Here is a 16,507-nt window from a genome sequence, read left to right as displayed (position 1 = left end):
TATATATATAATCAAAGTAGAATTAATATTTTTGGTGTTTTTCAATGATGTTGTTCATGTTCATAAAATATTTTTGCATAAATGGTAGTCAAACGTCAATGTTGCAGATCTCAAATTAAACTCCCGTTATTGGTATACATTGTGTTTCTATGCATCAAGTCTCCCCTGTCGCAAGCTTGCGATGGATATGTCTGTGACAAATGAGAATTTGTGGGTTCTATATGCATTAAATTTATGTATTCCCTCGTTTACTAGGTACCTAAAAGGAAAACCATACTTCATAACAACAAACTTTTAAATATGTGATATTCCACTATACTACAGCCAATAATACAAAATGCCTAAAAGTATTAATGAAACAAAAAGAAAAGAGTCTTGCTCAATCTAGCGCACCAATTTACTTAATTAGGCGCATTTTTCTTCTTTATTTTGAGTATACCCCCCTCACTCCTCACCCCCACCAAGAGAAACAATAGAGAATAAAAAAAAAAAAAAAAAAAAGAGAACAACCAATTTAATTGAATCGTTTCATTTGCATAACCCTAATTATACATCTCATCAGAATAATCAATATGAAACATATATGTTCATTTGAAATTAAAACATTAATTCAGTTTTGTAACTGTAAATTATTGAGTAGATTAATATTTTGTAGTATAATGCTTTTAAAGGTTTGCTTGTTTTGGTTAGGGTTTTGAATTTCTAATTAGTTTTATTACCCGTGAAATTCAAAGTATATTTATTGTTACGTATATAACCACAATTTACTAAACTTTTGCCACTTTTTATTAGTATTTTGCAACGATTATTACTGAGTTTGTTAGTGTTTTGCAACGATTATTATTATTGTTTTCTATTTTTTTTTCTTTTTTTATTTACTAAAATTTGAGCTTAATCCTTCTTTGTCTTTTGTTTAATGTTTGTTAGTTAATAGGAATCGTTTCGTTGAGCTGCCTAGTGGTGTTAATTGTTTGACGGATGAAGGATTTAATATTCGGTTCTTATGAGAAAGATGTATATTTTGGGCTTTGTCGCTTTGAGGCAGCTTTGATAAACAACGTTGCTATTTCTGAAACGTTTGATATGATGTTAGCATTCCTGATGTGTTTTCTCATTTTTTTCTCATGGAGCTAAAAGTTCGATATTCTTAGATTCAGGATTATAGTAGGATGAAGCAAAATTGTTCGTTAAACTTATTGCATTTTTTTCTGTCGGGAAGTTGCATACTTGAGGTATCACTTGCGTAACTTTTGATGCAATTTTCAATATTGGGTCATTCAGAAATTGACACTTCTTCTAAGTTTGTATACATTGGATCCCCTTTATCTCGTCTTACATGGGAGCCCTTAATGCAATGGAGTATATTTAGGAGCAAATAAATCACGAAAATCGTTTATGGCTTTCAGAGCAATGCGGCATGGGAGTTGGCGAGCACTGCAAAAACACATACATGGAACTACTGAGGAAGAAGGTGCATCGGTATGTGGTGTTCGAGATCGATGAGAAGAAGAAGGAAGTAGTTGTCGAAAAGACTGGAGGGCCCGCCGAGAGTTATGATGATTTCCTTGAATCGTTGTCTGATAATGGTTGTCGCTATGCTGTGTATGATTATGACTGCTGAGAACTGCCAGAAGAGCAAAATATTCTCTTTAACTGCTTGATCGATATCTTCTGTTTTCTTCTTTTCGTCGAGTTTTACAAAAAGACCACTTATTCTGTCGTTTATTGGACAGTTTCAACTTTGAGTTTTATTTTCAATAAACTGGATGATTCGAGATAGGAAATGCGCATTGATTCAGAAAATTTAGATCCAATACTTGGACATCTGCTTGAAGTCCAAAAAATTTTATAAACGTTTTGGGGTCGTGGTGTGACGAAGGATTAAGCTCTTGTATAAGGATGATTATTTGTTCTATGAATGATGATGATTTGTTCAATGTTATAAAGTGCTAAAAATGTGTGCAATGAATGTGTTAAGTACTCTGTACATTGTGATTTCAGTAAATCCACATTGCCTCTTGATAATTTAAGAGCTCATCTACGAGTTAATGACTTGATAATTTAAGAGCTCATCTACACATATTAAAGGTTATTTTCTTTTCCAATATCGAGTGGCGTGCAACATAAACCATCCTTTTTTTAGACACTTCTTAATAAACACGAGATGAGTCTGGCCTTACCCGCGGTGGAGGAGAGAAGTCTAACTCACAAGCCCAAGAATGCTCTTATCTCCCAAAACCAATTGGCAATGGGAGAAACACCCCTAGGCCTTATAAGATAGACAATCTCTCTCTTTTTCACCGATGTGGGACTCACAAGTGGATTTATACTCCAACACACCCCCTCACTTGTGAGCCCACTTAAAGATCGGTCTGGAGGGACTGAACATCCTCACAGCCGTCACAGTGCTCACTCGACCCGAGGGACTGGACTTCCTCATGCTGAAACCGGAGGGACTGGACATCCTCACGGCGGGTCGGTGTACATAAAGGCTCAGTTTTTAAACACGAGACCCAAGTCTTTTTTTTTGCCTTGGGCTCTGATACCATAATAAACACGAGATGGTCTGGCCTTACCCGCGGTAGAGGAGAGAAGTCTAACTCACAAGCCCAAGAATGCTCTTATCTCCCAAAACCAATTGGCAATGGGAGCTGAGAAACATCCCTAGGCCTTATAAGATAGACAATCTCTGTCTTTTTCACCGATGTGGGACTCACAAGTGGATTTATACTCCAACACTTCTTATGATTTATCCTTATTGTTGGCGGTTGATGATAAACTAAAACCCAAATACTTAATTGACCAGAATTGTCATTTTAATCTGAACTGTTTGATTAATATCCATCGTTATGTCCGAGGAACATGCCGAATTATAGAAGTATGTAACATGTTCTTGTGTGATTCTGTTGTATTCTGTATTATCAAGTTGTATGATCTTTCGCTTCAAGTTTCATTATGTTGTATTATCAATACTTCAACTTTAGGCAATGGGAAAATGCCACGTGGAATAAAAATTAAATGATCTAGAAAGCCTTTTAACTATATTGTATAGATATTAGAAATTAGTTGACCGATTTATTGGTTGTGGAGGAGTGGCGCAGGCGGCTTGGGTGGAGGACGACAGAGAAAACGACGGCGTGTGTGGGTGGCCGCGCCTATGGTTATGGTTTATGGATGGCGACATATGTTGGTTTGTGAAGACTATATTCGATGTGGAGGAGGGGAGGGCGAGGAGAACATCAGGTGGCTGGTCTGGAGAGGGATCGAGGCGGCTGAGTCTCCGAGTGGTGGTGCGGCTGGGTGGCTGGTAGTGGTGTGGTGGTTGTTGACGGCGATGGTAGCGGCGGTGATGGTTGAGAAATTAAAGGAGAGAGTTAAAAGGTGAAAAGTTAGAGGCAGAGAGATTTTTTAATTATCTTTTAAGACGAAGGATACTTTTGGAATATCAGGAGTAAAATGCGCGGGATTGAGTAAATTAGTACGCGTGATTTAGCAATTGTACCAAATGTGCACGGGACTTGCTAAATCACGCACGACATTTTACTCAATCCCACACATTTTTTCCCATTATTCCAAATGTACCCCTTCCATTTTTTCACACTCACTAGAAAAGAAATGAAAAAACCCAAAAAAAAAAAACTCGCAATCCCTTTGTCCTCTCCCAATCACCCGATCCTTTTTCTAGGTGGTTCATGAAGGGAAAACCTTGCCTTTTCCATAAATATGATATGGATATGGAAACAGCTTATCAAATTGTATCAAACATCGACAATGCAGCAAAGCTAGTGCTTTTCCTTTGTCGAAATCGTGTTTTTCAGTTCTGGAAAATTATTTGGAAAAATCAAAATCATGGAGGAACCATCTAACTCGACGACACGCGCTTGACACTATCACTCGACGCCGCCCCCTCCGACCACCCTAATCCAGCTTGACGATCCCACAACCACCCCTTCAACAACCCAACTCAATCGAAACCCTAATTGTAAAAGAAAACTTTTTTTTTAATAAAAAAACTTTAACTAAATCGACTAAAATATAGATGGGTCTTAATAAATTATTGATAAAACGCGAAATTATGTCTAATATGTGCGAATTACGATCTATAATAGTTGAACGATTGATTAATGGATTGGTTAGGTTTAGAGAGTAAAGGGAGAGAAGTATTTTATTTTATTTTTAAACGAAGGGCAATTATAAAATATTAGGGTAATATGCGCGGGATTAAGCAAACTAGTGTGTATGATTTAACAATTGCGATTATTAAAATGAATATATCGGTGTTAAAACAAAAAAACAGGTACACGCTAACTAGATTGCTGACTTCATGACTACTATTGGACATTCATGTCCATCTCTTTCGAGGTGGTTTGATAGCCGGTGGCTTCAACTTAACTCCCTCATTCGAAAGGATGAAATAGGTTGGTCCTACCCTGATCAACCTAGTTTTTTTATCTAAAAAAAAAAAAAAAAAAAAAAAGTCGAGGATACTCTGGTATAGTGACACCCAAACCTTCTAATACGATCCGATACGATACAAGGCACGACACGATACGACCCGACTCTTGTTACAAGTTCTGAGGAAAATCTGATGAACACTGTCAGACTGTTACTAGTCCAAAGAATGAAGCAGGTGTCACTATCTCCATTGACGCCTTTGTCTTCATCACTTTCATTCCTCTCATTTCGCACCCCTCTTTCTACTTCTTTCTCTCATAAACCCCGCTTTTCCTTCTCCTTTCTTCGTCTCACTGTTCGCGCCAGGTATTTTATTCTTCTATCCGTAAGTCTCGCTTAGAACGACAGTATCCGTCTCTAGATGAAAAGGGGTCAAATAATATTCCCGCTTGCATGTATAGGACAAGCCTTTTGTTTAGTTTAAGACGGATATTGCCGTCTTAAAGAAGAATTTGTGTTCTTCTATTTGATTGTTTTTGTTGTTTGGTTGCCAGTTCTATTGTACCATGTTATTGTCAGTGGCGTATCCAGGATTTGTAGTTAGGGCCAGAAAATTTTGGGATTTGTAGTTAGGGGGCAGAAAATTTCTGAAGGATAATTAGCAATGCTATAAATTAAACTAGAAAAGATTCAAAATTTTAACTAAAAGTTCCAAAATTTGCGATGTTTAGGGTAAGCGACTTCCTCTGATAGCCTCCTTTAGTTCCGTCATAGCTCATCATACTCCCTCTGTCCCGGTCATTTGTTGTCGTATTCCATTTTGGGTGTCTTAGTCAATTGTTGTCATTTCTATTTTAAGAATGAACACGATGAGCAATTTGATCATTCACACTCAATTTGTTCCACTTGTCATTTAGTAATTGGCCCCCTCCCCTTTCCTTGGTTTTTGTGCCAAAACCAAAGGACAACAATCGACCGGGACGAAGGGAGTACTACTTAACAGTTTCTGTTAGTTCTATTTGCCAATTCCAATAGTTGAGTGCTTAGATTAATGGGTTTTTGTAAACTTTGGATTTTGCACTGTTTTTTTCTTTTAGTTGATGGGTTATTGGGAGGGAGGCAGGGTTAGGATTCGGAGTTAGGTACCACCAGTACCACTGTGTCACAAGGGTGAGTTTGCATACCCACTCACTGTGTTAATGTCGTCGTCGTTGGAGACTCAAAACCCACCTTAAAAGTTTGAACTCTTTGAAGCTCATTGAAAAACCTTTTAACCTACAATGTCTTTATAATCAGTGGCAAGATGGTTTTACTTGTCGTTTTAGTAGGTGCCAAATGATGCTCATATGTTTCTGTTTGAGGAGTCATGTTTGACGGTAATTTGAACTTGGTTTTTGTTAGTCTCTGAATAATTTTGGGTGTGTTTGGGTAGGAAAAATGAAGGGAAAGGGAGGGGAGAGGGAAGGAGGGAATAGAAAGGGAGGGAAGGGAAGTGGAGGGGAAATGAGGTGTGGGTGTTTGGATACAATTTCCCTCCAAATCTTGCCTATTGTGGAGAGATCTTAATTTGCCTTGGAGGAGGGAAAATGGATCCCTCCAAATATTTTCCCCTTCATTTCTCTCCACCCTCATTTGCTATCCAAACAAGGGATTTTAAGTCCCCCAACTCTCCCTCCCTTTCTTTTCTCTCCAAATCCTTCAATCCAAACACACCCTTAGAGTAGAAAATAGGGTCCTTTACCTTATTATTTGGTTGGTGTATTGATGCATCATCAGAACAATGGCATCACACATTGTTGGATATCCCCGCATGGGTCCTAAGAGGGAGCTGAAGTTTGCTCTAGAATCATATTGGGATGGGAATATTAATGCAGACGAGTTGCAAAAGGTTGCTTCAAGTCTTAAAACGTCCACTTGGAAGGAGATGGCCGATGCCGGGATTAAGTATATACCAAGCAACACCTTCTCTTATTATGATCATGTGTTGGACACCACCGCAATGATTGGTGCTGTTCCTCCAAGGTATGGATGGAATGGCGGTGAGATTGGCTTTGATGTTTACTTTTCGATGGCTAGGGGTAATGCCACTGTTCCGGCTATGGAGATGACCAAGTGGTTTGATACCAACTAGTAAGTGATCTTTATATTTCACAATATGTTTTCTGGTGGAACTTGAAACCTACAAGTATATATTATGGTTTGTGACTGATCTATTTGATTCTTGGTGCAGCCATTACATTGTTCCTGAATTGGGCCCCGACATGAAGTTTACATACGCATCTCACAAGGTGGTAGATGAATACAAGGAGGCAAAAGCTGTAAGAACTCTGTACTCTAAATCTCTGAAGCTCGTTTTTGTACAGTCGTCTTTCATTTTCCTTGTCACTTGGTGTGAGGGACAAATTTCGGAGTCTCTTTTATCGATCTTTCATTGAAAATTTAATCACTGATATGTTTCGGTATGAACTTAGTTCTCCAGAATTTATCTGAGAACTAATTTTAAGAGTGTGGCGCATTTGAGAAGCATTTTTTTACTGCTATTGAATACTCATACTAGAAGACAAGAGCCTTATTTGAATATGGCAAGTTCTGTAGTTAAAATAATGTGATTGTATTTGTTAATGGTGCAGCTTGGTGTTGATACTGTACCAGTGATTGTTGGTCCAGTGTCATACCTCCTATTATCCAAACCAGCTAAGGGAATTGAAAAGACCTTCCCTCTACTTTCTTTGCTTGACAAAATTCTTCCTGTTTACAAGTAAAAACTCTAATAAACGACAAGTCTTTGCCTTCTTTCTGGAATTTGTTAGTCACTGGTAATTCTGATCGCTGCATTCATTCAGGCAAGTTATATCTGAACTGAAGGCTGCTGGGGCTTCTTGGATTCAGTTTGACGAACCTAAACTCGTTATGGACCTTGATGCTCATCAATTGCAAGCTTATACATTGGCCTACTCAGAGTTAGAGTCTTCTCTGTCAGGCCTAAATGTCCTCATTGAAACCTATTTTGCTGATGTTCCTGCTGAAGCATTCAAAACTCTCACTTCATTAAAGGGTGTAAATGCTTTTGGGTTTGATCTTGTTCGTGGAACAAAGACGTTTGACTTGATAAAGGCTGAATTTCCGTCTGGCAAGTACCTTTTTGCTGGAGTAGTAGATGGTAGAAATATCTGGGCTAATGATCTTGCTTCTTCCCTCAGTAACTTGCAAGCTCTCGAGAGCATTGTGGGAAAAGGTAAGTATAGTAAATGGTTCTGTGGAAGATGTATTGTAAGTGTGCATTGCACGAAGCTGATTGTGCTATTATGCTTTGTGTTACAGAGAAACTTGTTGTATCTACCTCATGTTCCCTTCTTCACACTGCCGTCGATCTTGTGAACGAGACTAAGTTGGATGCAGAGCTCAAATCATGGTTGGCTTTTGCTGCCCAGAAGATTGTCGAGGTGGATGCATTGGCTAAGGGATTGTCTGGACAGAAAGATGAGGTAATTTTTTTCTTTTGCAATATTTAATAATCTATTGTAGTGACTACTGATAAGTTATACAAATATTTGGTCAATGGGTGGTGATATAAAACTGTGATCAACAAATTAACAGTGCCTCAAGGGCTCTCACAAATGTCAGGGTAAGAGTAAGCGGTCATTATGTCATATGTACGCAACCTAACCCATGTGTAACACACAAATGCTATTTCAGATGGATGACTCGTAATTCTAATTGCTTCAACAATTGCATCATAACAACTGCTACTTCAAAATACAAAGAAGTTTACCAGTTTAGTGAGCCATTTTTCCTTATTGCACAGTAAGCCAGAAACCAAAGAATAGTGTCTTTGATTCATCTCTCAAAATTAGCTTATAGTGTGGTTTGATTCTTTCAAAAATAGTGTACTTCCATCATTTTAATTTTTATTTCGTTGATATTTTGCTCTAGAGGTCATTGCTGCCGGACATTTGGCCGTCCTATGTTTTAGCGAAGCTTGGAGCTTGCAATCTAAAGGCTGACTTTTTTCACATGTATTAGGCTTTCTTTACAGCAAATGCTGCAGCTCAAGCTTCACGGAAGTCGTCCTCCAGAGTGACTAATGAGGCAGTGCAAAAGGCGGTAGGTTCACCCCTATTTCGTCTGTGATTTTTGGTTGCTTTCTTGACGATCATATTATATAGTTATGATGTATTATCGGATGCAGGCTGCTTCATTGAAAGGATCCGATCATCATCGAGTCACCAATGTAAGTGCCAGATTGGAGGCTCAACAGAAGAAGCTAAATCTTCCCCTCCTACCTACCACCACAATAGGATCCTTCCCTCAAACAATGGATCTTAGAAGAATCCGACGTGAGTACAAGGCTAACAAGTACTCCCTCTGTCCATCTTTGAAATTCATACTTTTTTTTTGGATTGTCCATATTTAAAATTCCTGCTCTGGAGTCTTTCCTTTTTAGCTTGTTATTTGTGGTCAAGTGAGTTTAAATTGCACATCTATCATCAGCTTGTCTTATTATTGAAATCCTCAGTCCTTGTTCTCAAGGAGAAGAGAACTTCAACAGTGGACGTAGGTAGTATGCATTTTCAGCCATTAAACTGCATTCATGCTATTCAGGTTCATGATTCCAACTATCAATTATTTAAATTGTCAGGATTTCCGAGGAGGAATATTTGAAAGCCATTAAGGAGGAAATTAGAAAAGTTGTTGAGCTCCAAGAAGAACTTGACATAGATGTTTTGGTACATGGGGAGCCAGAGGTGAGCTTGTTCCACTAAAGTGTCCTGCTCCTGTGAAAAAAAAATACTTTGCAATGTCTAATGTTTTGTTTGGTACCATGTAGAGGAATGACATGGTTGAATACTTTGGCGAACAACTCTCTGGTTTTGCCTTCACTGTTAATGGGTGGGTCCAATCCTATGGGTCCCGGTGTGTCAAGCCACCAATCATCTATGGCGATGTGAGTCGACCTAAGCCTATGACGGTCTTCTGGTCTACAATGGCCCAGAGAATGACAAAGCACCCCATGAAGGGAATGCTTACTGGGCCTGTAACCATCTTGAACTGGTCCTTTGTCCGCAATGACCAGCCTAGGTGAGAATTTTTGTCGATGCCTGAGCCTACTATTATCAAACTGCCTTTTATTTTATTTTATTTCTTGTAATCCATTATTTTTGTTTAGCATGTTTATATTCACTCTTTATTTTCCAGGTCTGAGACTTGCTATCAGATTGCTCTAGCTATGAAGGACGAAGTTGAGGATCTTGAAAAGGCAGGCATAACTGTCATCCAGATTGATGAGGCGGCTTTGAGAGAGGGATTGCCTTTGAGGAAGTCTGAGCAGCCTTCTTATTTAGATTGGGCCGTCCACTCCTTCAGGATCACCAATTGCGGGGTTCTGGACACAACTCAGGTTTTATTCTATACTTTGCAGTTCCAGGAGAGATGTTTGCTATGTTTGTGCTCTAGACACTGAAAATTTTCCAATTCGTTTGTGTTCTACAATCAGGATTTAGTTCCTACACAAAAGACTCATATGAGGCATTCCCGAATGTGAGACCAATTGATCAACCCAATAATTCAGTGAGGAATATGTAAGAATTTGAGTTAGTCTCACATGTGAACGTCTCATATAAGAGTAATTGTAATTTATAGTAGCCAAAATGTGAAATTGAGTAAATTTTTGCTATGAGATTCCTAGAACAACATGCTATCACCCTCTCTTATGCTTCTCCAGTTTGTTTTCATCTCGCTTACATCTTTATGTGCTAATTATGAGACGCTTGATTAAATCATAAACAGTGCAACAATTTGGACATGTTTGACACCTTTTTTACTGGCACAGATTCACACCCACATGTGCTACTCGAACTTCAATGACATTATTCACTCTATTATCAACATGGATGCTGATGTAATCACCATCGAGAACTCCAGGTCAGATGAAAAACTCCTTTCTGTCTTCCACGCGGGTGTCAAGTATGGTGCTGGCATTGGCCCTGGTGTGTATGACATCCATTCCCCAAGGATCCCATCCACAGAAGAGATTGTGGATCGTGTCACCAAAATGCTTGCAGTCCTCGAATCAACTGTCCTTTGGGTTAACCCAGATTGTGGGCTGAAGACCCGCAAGTATGCTGAAGTTAACCCAGCTCTTCGCAACATGGTTGCCGCTGCCAAGACTGTGCGCTCCCAACTTGGCAGTACTAAGTAATCACATTAAGTTGGTATTCTCTTGTACAACACTCCCAAAATTATCTAAGAAAAGGAAAGAGTTGTTGGAAACAATAACATTTGATAAGGGTGCTTGGCTGCTTGCTTTGTCCTTTTTGTAGGCTTGTTAGTTGAGTCTTAACTTTTCTTTCTTGTTCTCCGCTTTTTGTATGTACTACTTGGTAATACCTTACGGCTGTTTTGATCCCTTGATATTTATGGAAATGAATACAATTTTACCAGTACGTTGACGGTACCAGATGATATTCTTCCCATGTTTCGTTTCAGGTGATGATTTTTATTCCCCACACTTTTGATTTTTATACTCATTCTTTGAGAACCATACTCTCACTCTCTAATTCAATCTTCGGAGTGTAAAAATCAATCCTTGGAGAGTCTCTTGTGCTATCGAATTTGTTTACTATTTATAGGCGAGGCTTGGTGTCAAGTGTAAACAGGAACAGTTAGTAATTCATTGTATGTCGCTGTCCATGCTGTCTTCTTATTGGTTCTACTTTCACGAGGTAATTTCTTGTACGATTAATGGTGAGATTTGTGTAAAAATTACTCCATGGGTAAGTGTATATCTGGAAATTGTTGCTTAGGTCTCAAGTAAAAGCACTGGAAAAAGGCGGAGAGGAGGAAAATATGGCCTAGAGCATTTACAACCATAAAGTCAAATTTGCAGGAGATATGTGATAAGAATTGCTGTTGTATCCCATCTATTAAGCTTTCAAAGATGACCCAAGCTACTCTTCAAGGAATCAGTATGTCAATGGCGTGTATGTTGATTTGCCTGCTCGTGTAACCCAGAAGCGTGCTCATGAGGAAGCCTCAAAAGCTGTCTGAGTTGGTCAACTTCTGGTAAGACATTTTCTGAACTTTAAGTTACAGTGCTAAAAAAAGCGGCGTATTTTACGATGTATACATGTGCAGCCTGCTTCAAATTCGCCAACCAAAATCTTTTGTCATGGCTGTATTGTGTTTTTAATTTCTTGATATTAGCAGTGGATGGCTGAATGCATAATAGCTTTCTGCCTTTCTCGTTATATAGGAAAAAGGAAGCTCTTTTATTACTTAAAAGAAGGATTCTTGAATTAAGAATAAATGATTCAGGTAGTATATTACTATAGCTTATATGTCAGAGCATCTCTGCAAGTTTTTTTTTTTGCACTCTCTGGTGCACTTACATGTGTACTTTTCCAGGATTATGTAGGACTAGGACTTCGAAATTATTGGTCGTAGTGTTCTAAAATGCTTTGCTCCACATTTCCAGAACTTGGGTGCATCTTGATAATGTATAAGCTAAGTAATGTCATCATCAGGAGTAGCAGAATGAAAACTCCTATCCTTTTCTGTTTTTCTGGCTTCTTAAGCTCTTTAAAAAGCCCGCTACCATAAACCAGCTTGAGTTTTTCAGCTAATTCTCGCTTAGCTTCCATTTCCTCATCCTTGCTAGGAATCTCATCTTTCTCCACCGCTTTCTTCTTCTCTTCCTTTGCCTCAGATTCAAGAGAACCAGGGAAGTCATGTGGAGGAGTTATAAAACCATCATTTTCCCTCTCGGGTTGAGGCTGTGATGAGGGAGCTTCTTGCTGTGTTTGAGGCTTTGGAACTTCTGTTGCTGCTGATGTGATCAATTTTGGCTGCCTAATGCGCAGTATGCCGCCCTCAAATTTAGCAGTGATCTCTTTTGTGTCAACATCTGGTTTGATCTTAAACTCCTTATTAAACCGTTTCCATTTGTTATCACTAGTTGGACGTTCTCCACTTATCCGCAGGACGTGTGATGTGGTTAGTTGGACCTTCAATTGTTCCTTCTTAAAACCTGCATATATAATGCCATTAGAATATACTCCGTATGTTTAAACCCAAGGCAATGTACAAAACCCGACAAAGCTGATCAGTCCCATATAATCTAGCCCTAGATCCGACTTAGACCCAGATGAGTCACTCGGAACTTGACTCAATCCAAGTTCTAGCTGGATCAAATTTGCTGGACTCGATATTGATCCAATTTGAAATCCCCCAACCCAAATGAGGGCGTTGAATGGTCCTACAGACCTACACTCCTACATACAGTGGCGGAGCCAGGATTTGAACTTAGGGGGGGCGAAAAATTTTAGGGGGGGCGAACGACTAATTTCATAAGGCACCCCAAAAAAATTTCGAAAAATTTAACTAAAATCTTCGAAAATTTCATCCGCCAGGGGGGGCGACCGCCCCTGCTAGCCCCCCCCCCCCCCTAGCTCCACCACTGCCTACATATATGTATGCTTTGCTAATCTAGACTAAAAGCTTGTTTGAGGTTAGATCATGAGAATGTAGTTACAATTTGCGAACATGACATTACCTGGAAGATAAAGAATCAAGGTGTCGCATTTTTCCTCGGATATCAAATCTGATACAGGATCGAAGTCTTCATATAGGCGATCAGAAGCTTTGTTCATCATCATAGCTGTTAACTGTTGCTGTTAGTTTCTCACTGTTCTGTTATTGTTGGGACGAACTCTTTTTTGTTTGTACTTGTTTGTCATCCGTGTATCTAATAAATAGGACCATTTACATACGCGAGAAATTAATTTTTGCATCCATTTGCTTTCAGATGGGATATACCAATACTTTGTGAGTGCTAAAATTGTGATATCTGCTCTGAAGGAAAGGAATTTCTTTGATTTGTCCTGTGCTTTACTTCTCCTGAAGGTAATGTCAAAAGAATCTGTTCTATGTTTAGTCTCATTTCAAAGCAAGGGTATCAATTCGAATTTCAAACCTTGATATTTACTCTCGTATCGTGTCCAACACTCGACATCCAGACACACGGGCATTTACACGTCGACACTTTATTTTGACAGATACCCTAGTCTTACATTTTCACGTCGTTTTATGCGTTCAGCCATCCGTTCGCCATCAACACAATGCTTTTAGCCGATGTTGTTACTTTGTTGTTTTAGTTTAATCTGTATACACACTTTTTTTACGGCTGCCAAAAAAAAAAGAAAAAACATTTGGACACACCCATTTCCGATACTAACCCTGTATGGCAATTTGGTATGGCTTGTAGATGAGAAATTGAGAAGCTTTAACATTAACTTTGTTTGCTTTCGCAGCAAGCTACGGTGGAGCGCATGAGTCATGAATGACAGAAAGAAAGAATTTTCTTTTGCTCATCACAGAGGAAAACATTTCTGCAACCATGGAGCATTGGAATATCCACTTTGAAAGGCAATTTCAGACTGCTTAAAGAGAGAGCATCAGATTCCTTCCTCTTCCACTGTATAAATAGCCAATTAATTTAGACCAATTTCCATCACCATAAACAAAGCAGCTAACAAGAATAATTCAGAATAAAATGGCCAAGATTATCCCTAATCGTGTGTTCGAAGATTACGACCCTCCATCAGATTTGGTAACAGAGGAAGCATGTGACACCCTTCTCATTTATCTCCCTGGTAATTTTCTTCAAAATTTAGGTTCAACCATTTTTCTTTCAATTTCAAAATGGTATTCCCTACACTCGATTTATCTTGTCCCCGTTTAACTTTTGTGGTAAAACAATATTGACTTTGGACGAGAAATTTACTACAACAAATATTATAGTAAATTTCACAAGTCAAATATGATAAAATTTTACATTTATCTGAAATTCTGAACATATATTTAGAGAAATTAATGGTAAAAGTTGGCATCGGTTAACCAGTAAAGTCAAATGGGGACATTACATGAGATGGAGGTAATATTAAATATCGGTTTCAATCTTGGCTACAAGATTGGCCGTAAAGACAAAATTACAGCAGTTAAACAGAGTTCGGGTTAACCTACAAAGCTGTTGGTCGCAACCTAGATTTATAACATAATCTTCTATGACTTGTTTAATGCAGGATTTAAGAAGGAACAGCTGAAGGTTCAGTTGACAATATCACGTATGCTCAAGATTACTGGAGAACGTCCCCTCGGTGATAACAAATACAGACGTTTTCACAAAGAATTTCGCATTCCATCAAACTGTGACACTAAGGAGATCTCTGCTAAGTTTGAAGGTGGCATTCTTTACATCAGACAACCTAAAATAATTACACCTGCTGCACCACCACCACCTCCACCGCCACCGCCACCAGTAGCTGTACAGCCTCCGAAATTGCCTACAGAAGCTCCTCGGCCGCAGCAACCACCTCCTCTTCCATCACAAGTATCTGCCCCTTTACCACTGCCACCACCATCACCACCACAGCAGCAATCACAGCAACAAGCTCCCCCTCTACCACCACCGTCACCACCACAACCAGAGTCTCATTTTCAACAAGCATATCCAGAGCAAGACGAGCAAGAGGAGCCGAGGACCGAGGAAAGGGGTAATGAGGAAATGGGTAGCAGAGAAGAAGAAGAGAGTAGAGATGAATCCGGAGTAGTACATGGGCCAAGGCAGGCGATTGGAACTCTTGGAAGTGGGATATTTAGAGAGCTTAATCAGCCTGATAATTTGAAGAGGCTCGGTGTTTCTGTTCTACTGGTGCTCATCATTGCCTTCTACATTTCCTACATGTTCAAGTCATTCATGGGAAATGAGCAGGATATTGTGTCGGATTATTATGAAGAACTGTAATCGCCATGGGAGAATTCCTACTCTTGCGAACAATACATGTACAGTGATGTATATAAGTACTCTATGTCTCGTCTCCTGTAAGACGGTTTCACAATAACATGGTTACTGAGCATATATTCGTTGCCGAGCTTTGTGCATTCATTAATACACTTTTAAGTAATAAAATTACATCAGCTACTGCAGCTATGATGCCTTTATTTCTACAAATTATTTCATGCGAGTGTGGAAAGCCTCAAGTGATCTAGTTTGAGGAAACCGGATTGCTCCAAACATTAAACACAGAATAAAATATCGAGTTATCAGAATAAAAAAACTTTATCTATACATTGTGACTGTTATATGGTGCGATAGAAACAAATATTCAAATATGATAAACAGTCACAATTTTTATGTTAAAAGGTGACCGGTGGCCATTAATAAAAAAAGTGACCAGTTTATAATAATAAAATGGTTATTTTTATGTGGTCGCATTATATGATAGTCTCATAATATAATTTGTGAAAAAAACAGTGGAAAAAATAAAAATTAGTAAATCGGTGTTGCTCTTTCACATACGCCTTTTACTCTTTCACATACTTTTTTTCATAAATTTTCCATCTTCTACTTTTTTCCTAAATCTAAACAAATTAGGTTTTCTATATACCATTTTCCCTAAAATTAAAACCTAATTCTTCTAAAACTTGAACAATGGATTACAATTCTTCAAATTATTCAATTAATGAAGTAAATACTAATTTGTTTAGCAATTATTAAAAACTTCATTGTTTATTAATTATTTTGTCTTAAAATTAGGGTTTATAATCACACTAAAAGTTCTTCAATTATGTTGATGGCGGAAGACATGATGGTTTGTTTGATGGACTGTGGTGTTCGGGGCAAGGGCATGGTGGACGACGGTGGTCGAAGCAGGGATATGGTACAGGACGGTGGTGGTCGGAGCAGAGAAGGAGAGTGATAGTGAGGGGGAAGGGGAGTGCAGGGGAGGGGGAGTGTTGGGGAGGAGGAGAGTGATAGTGAGGGGGAAGGGGAGTGCAGGGGAGGGGGAGTGTTGGGGAGGGGAGGGGAGGGGTTACTGGGTTACTGTTATTTGTTCATCAATACGTTTCTTTTTTCTTTTCTTTTTATTATTATTATTATTTTTTTTTTCAAAATCATTATTGATTATTTTTAATTTTAGTTTTACTTTGGATTTCCGGCGAGGTGTTGGTTAATGGAGGTGTGTGGTGGTTAATGGAGATAGATGGTAGTAATTTAATGGTGAAGGGGTTTATGAAAGGGAGAATTTTTTTTGAATGGGTAAAAGGAGAAAGA

At 38.8% G+C, this 16,507-nt stretch overlaps 3 protein-coding genes across 3 annotated transcripts; 2 read left to right on the top strand and 1 right to left on the bottom strand.

The window, feature by feature from the left end:
- Window positions 1-4,522: 4,522 nt before the first annotated feature.
- On the top strand, window positions 4,523-10,838 carry LOC141615082 (5-methyltetrahydropteroyltriglutamate--homocysteine methyltransferase-like). Its single transcript, XM_074433642.1, has 12 exons — window positions 4,523-4,761; window positions 6,172-6,525; window positions 6,626-6,713; window positions 7,026-7,153; window positions 7,239-7,630; window positions 7,717-7,880; window positions 8,419-8,499; window positions 8,585-8,751; window positions 9,035-9,140; window positions 9,224-9,474; window positions 9,592-9,793; window positions 10,226-10,838. The coding sequence occupies exons 1-12, from the start codon at window positions 4,589-4,591 to the stop codon at window positions 10,592-10,594; spliced, it is 2,475 nt and encodes an 824-aa protein (XP_074289743.1). The 5' UTR covers window positions 4,523-4,588; the 3' UTR covers window positions 10,595-10,838.
- Window positions 10,839-11,198: 360 nt separating this feature from the next.
- On the top strand, window positions 11,199-15,307 carry LOC141615097 (uncharacterized). The gene is made up of 4 exons (XM_074433647.1): window positions 11,199-11,457; window positions 13,199-13,296; window positions 13,704-14,045; window positions 14,475-15,307. Exons 3-4 carry the CDS (start codon window positions 13,946-13,948, stop codon window positions 15,194-15,196), a joined length of 822 nt encoding a protein of 273 aa, XP_074289748.1. The 5' UTR covers window positions 11,199-11,457; window positions 13,199-13,296; window positions 13,704-13,945; the 3' UTR covers window positions 15,197-15,307.
- Window positions 11,662-13,131, bottom strand: LOC141615109 (uncharacterized). Its single transcript, XM_074433651.1, has 2 exons — window positions 12,947-13,131; window positions 11,662-12,421 (listed from the first exon to the last, which is right to left on the bottom strand). The coding sequence occupies exons 1-2, from the start codon at window positions 13,047-13,049 to the stop codon at window positions 11,826-11,828; spliced, it is 699 nt and encodes a 232-aa protein (XP_074289752.1). The 5' UTR covers window positions 13,050-13,131; the 3' UTR covers window positions 11,662-11,825.
- Window positions 15,308-16,507: the final 1,200 nt, after the last annotated feature.

This window comes from Silene latifolia, chromosome 1, assembly GCF_048544455.1.
Source record: "Silene latifolia isolate original U9 population chromosome 1, ASM4854445v1, whole genome shotgun sequence".
Taxonomy (NCBI): Eukaryota; Viridiplantae; Streptophyta; class Magnoliopsida; order Caryophyllales; family Caryophyllaceae; genus Silene; species Silene latifolia.
The sequence above is the reverse complement of the archived record's forward strand: the minus strand, read 5'-3'. Positions and strand labels throughout refer to the sequence as shown.

What these genes read in the sequence shown, in the direction of transcription:
- LOC141615082 (XM_074433642.1), top strand. Translation starts at nt 4,589, where the DNA reads ATGAACACTGTCAGACTGTTACTAGTCCAAAGAATGAAGCAGGTGTCA. An exon ending in AATACAAGGAGGCAAAAGCT is followed by an intron (nt 6,714 to 7,025) that starts GTAAGAACTCTG and finishes TTAATGGTGCAG; the next exon opens with CTTGGTGTTGATACTGTACC. An exon ending in AAAATTCTTCCTGTTTACAA is followed by an intron (nt 7,154 to 7,238) that starts GTAAAAACTCTA and finishes GCATTCATTCAG; the next exon opens with GCAAGTTATATCTGAACTGA.
- LOC141615109 (XM_074433651.1), bottom strand. Translation starts at nt 13,049, where the DNA reads ATGATGATGAACAAAGCTTCTGATCGCCTATATGAAGACTTCGATCCT. An exon ending in CTTGATTCTTTATCTTCCAG is followed by an intron (nt 12,422 to 12,946) that starts GTAATGTCATGT and finishes TTATATATGCAG; the next exon opens with GTTTTAAGAAGGAACAATTG.
- LOC141615097 (XM_074433647.1), top strand. Translation starts at nt 13,946, where the DNA reads ATGGCCAAGATTATCCCTAATCGTGTGTTCGAAGATTACGACCCTCCA. An exon ending in CCTTCTCATTTATCTCCCTG is followed by an intron (nt 14,046 to 14,474) that starts GTAATTTTCTTC and finishes TGTTTAATGCAG; the next exon opens with GATTTAAGAAGGAACAGCTG.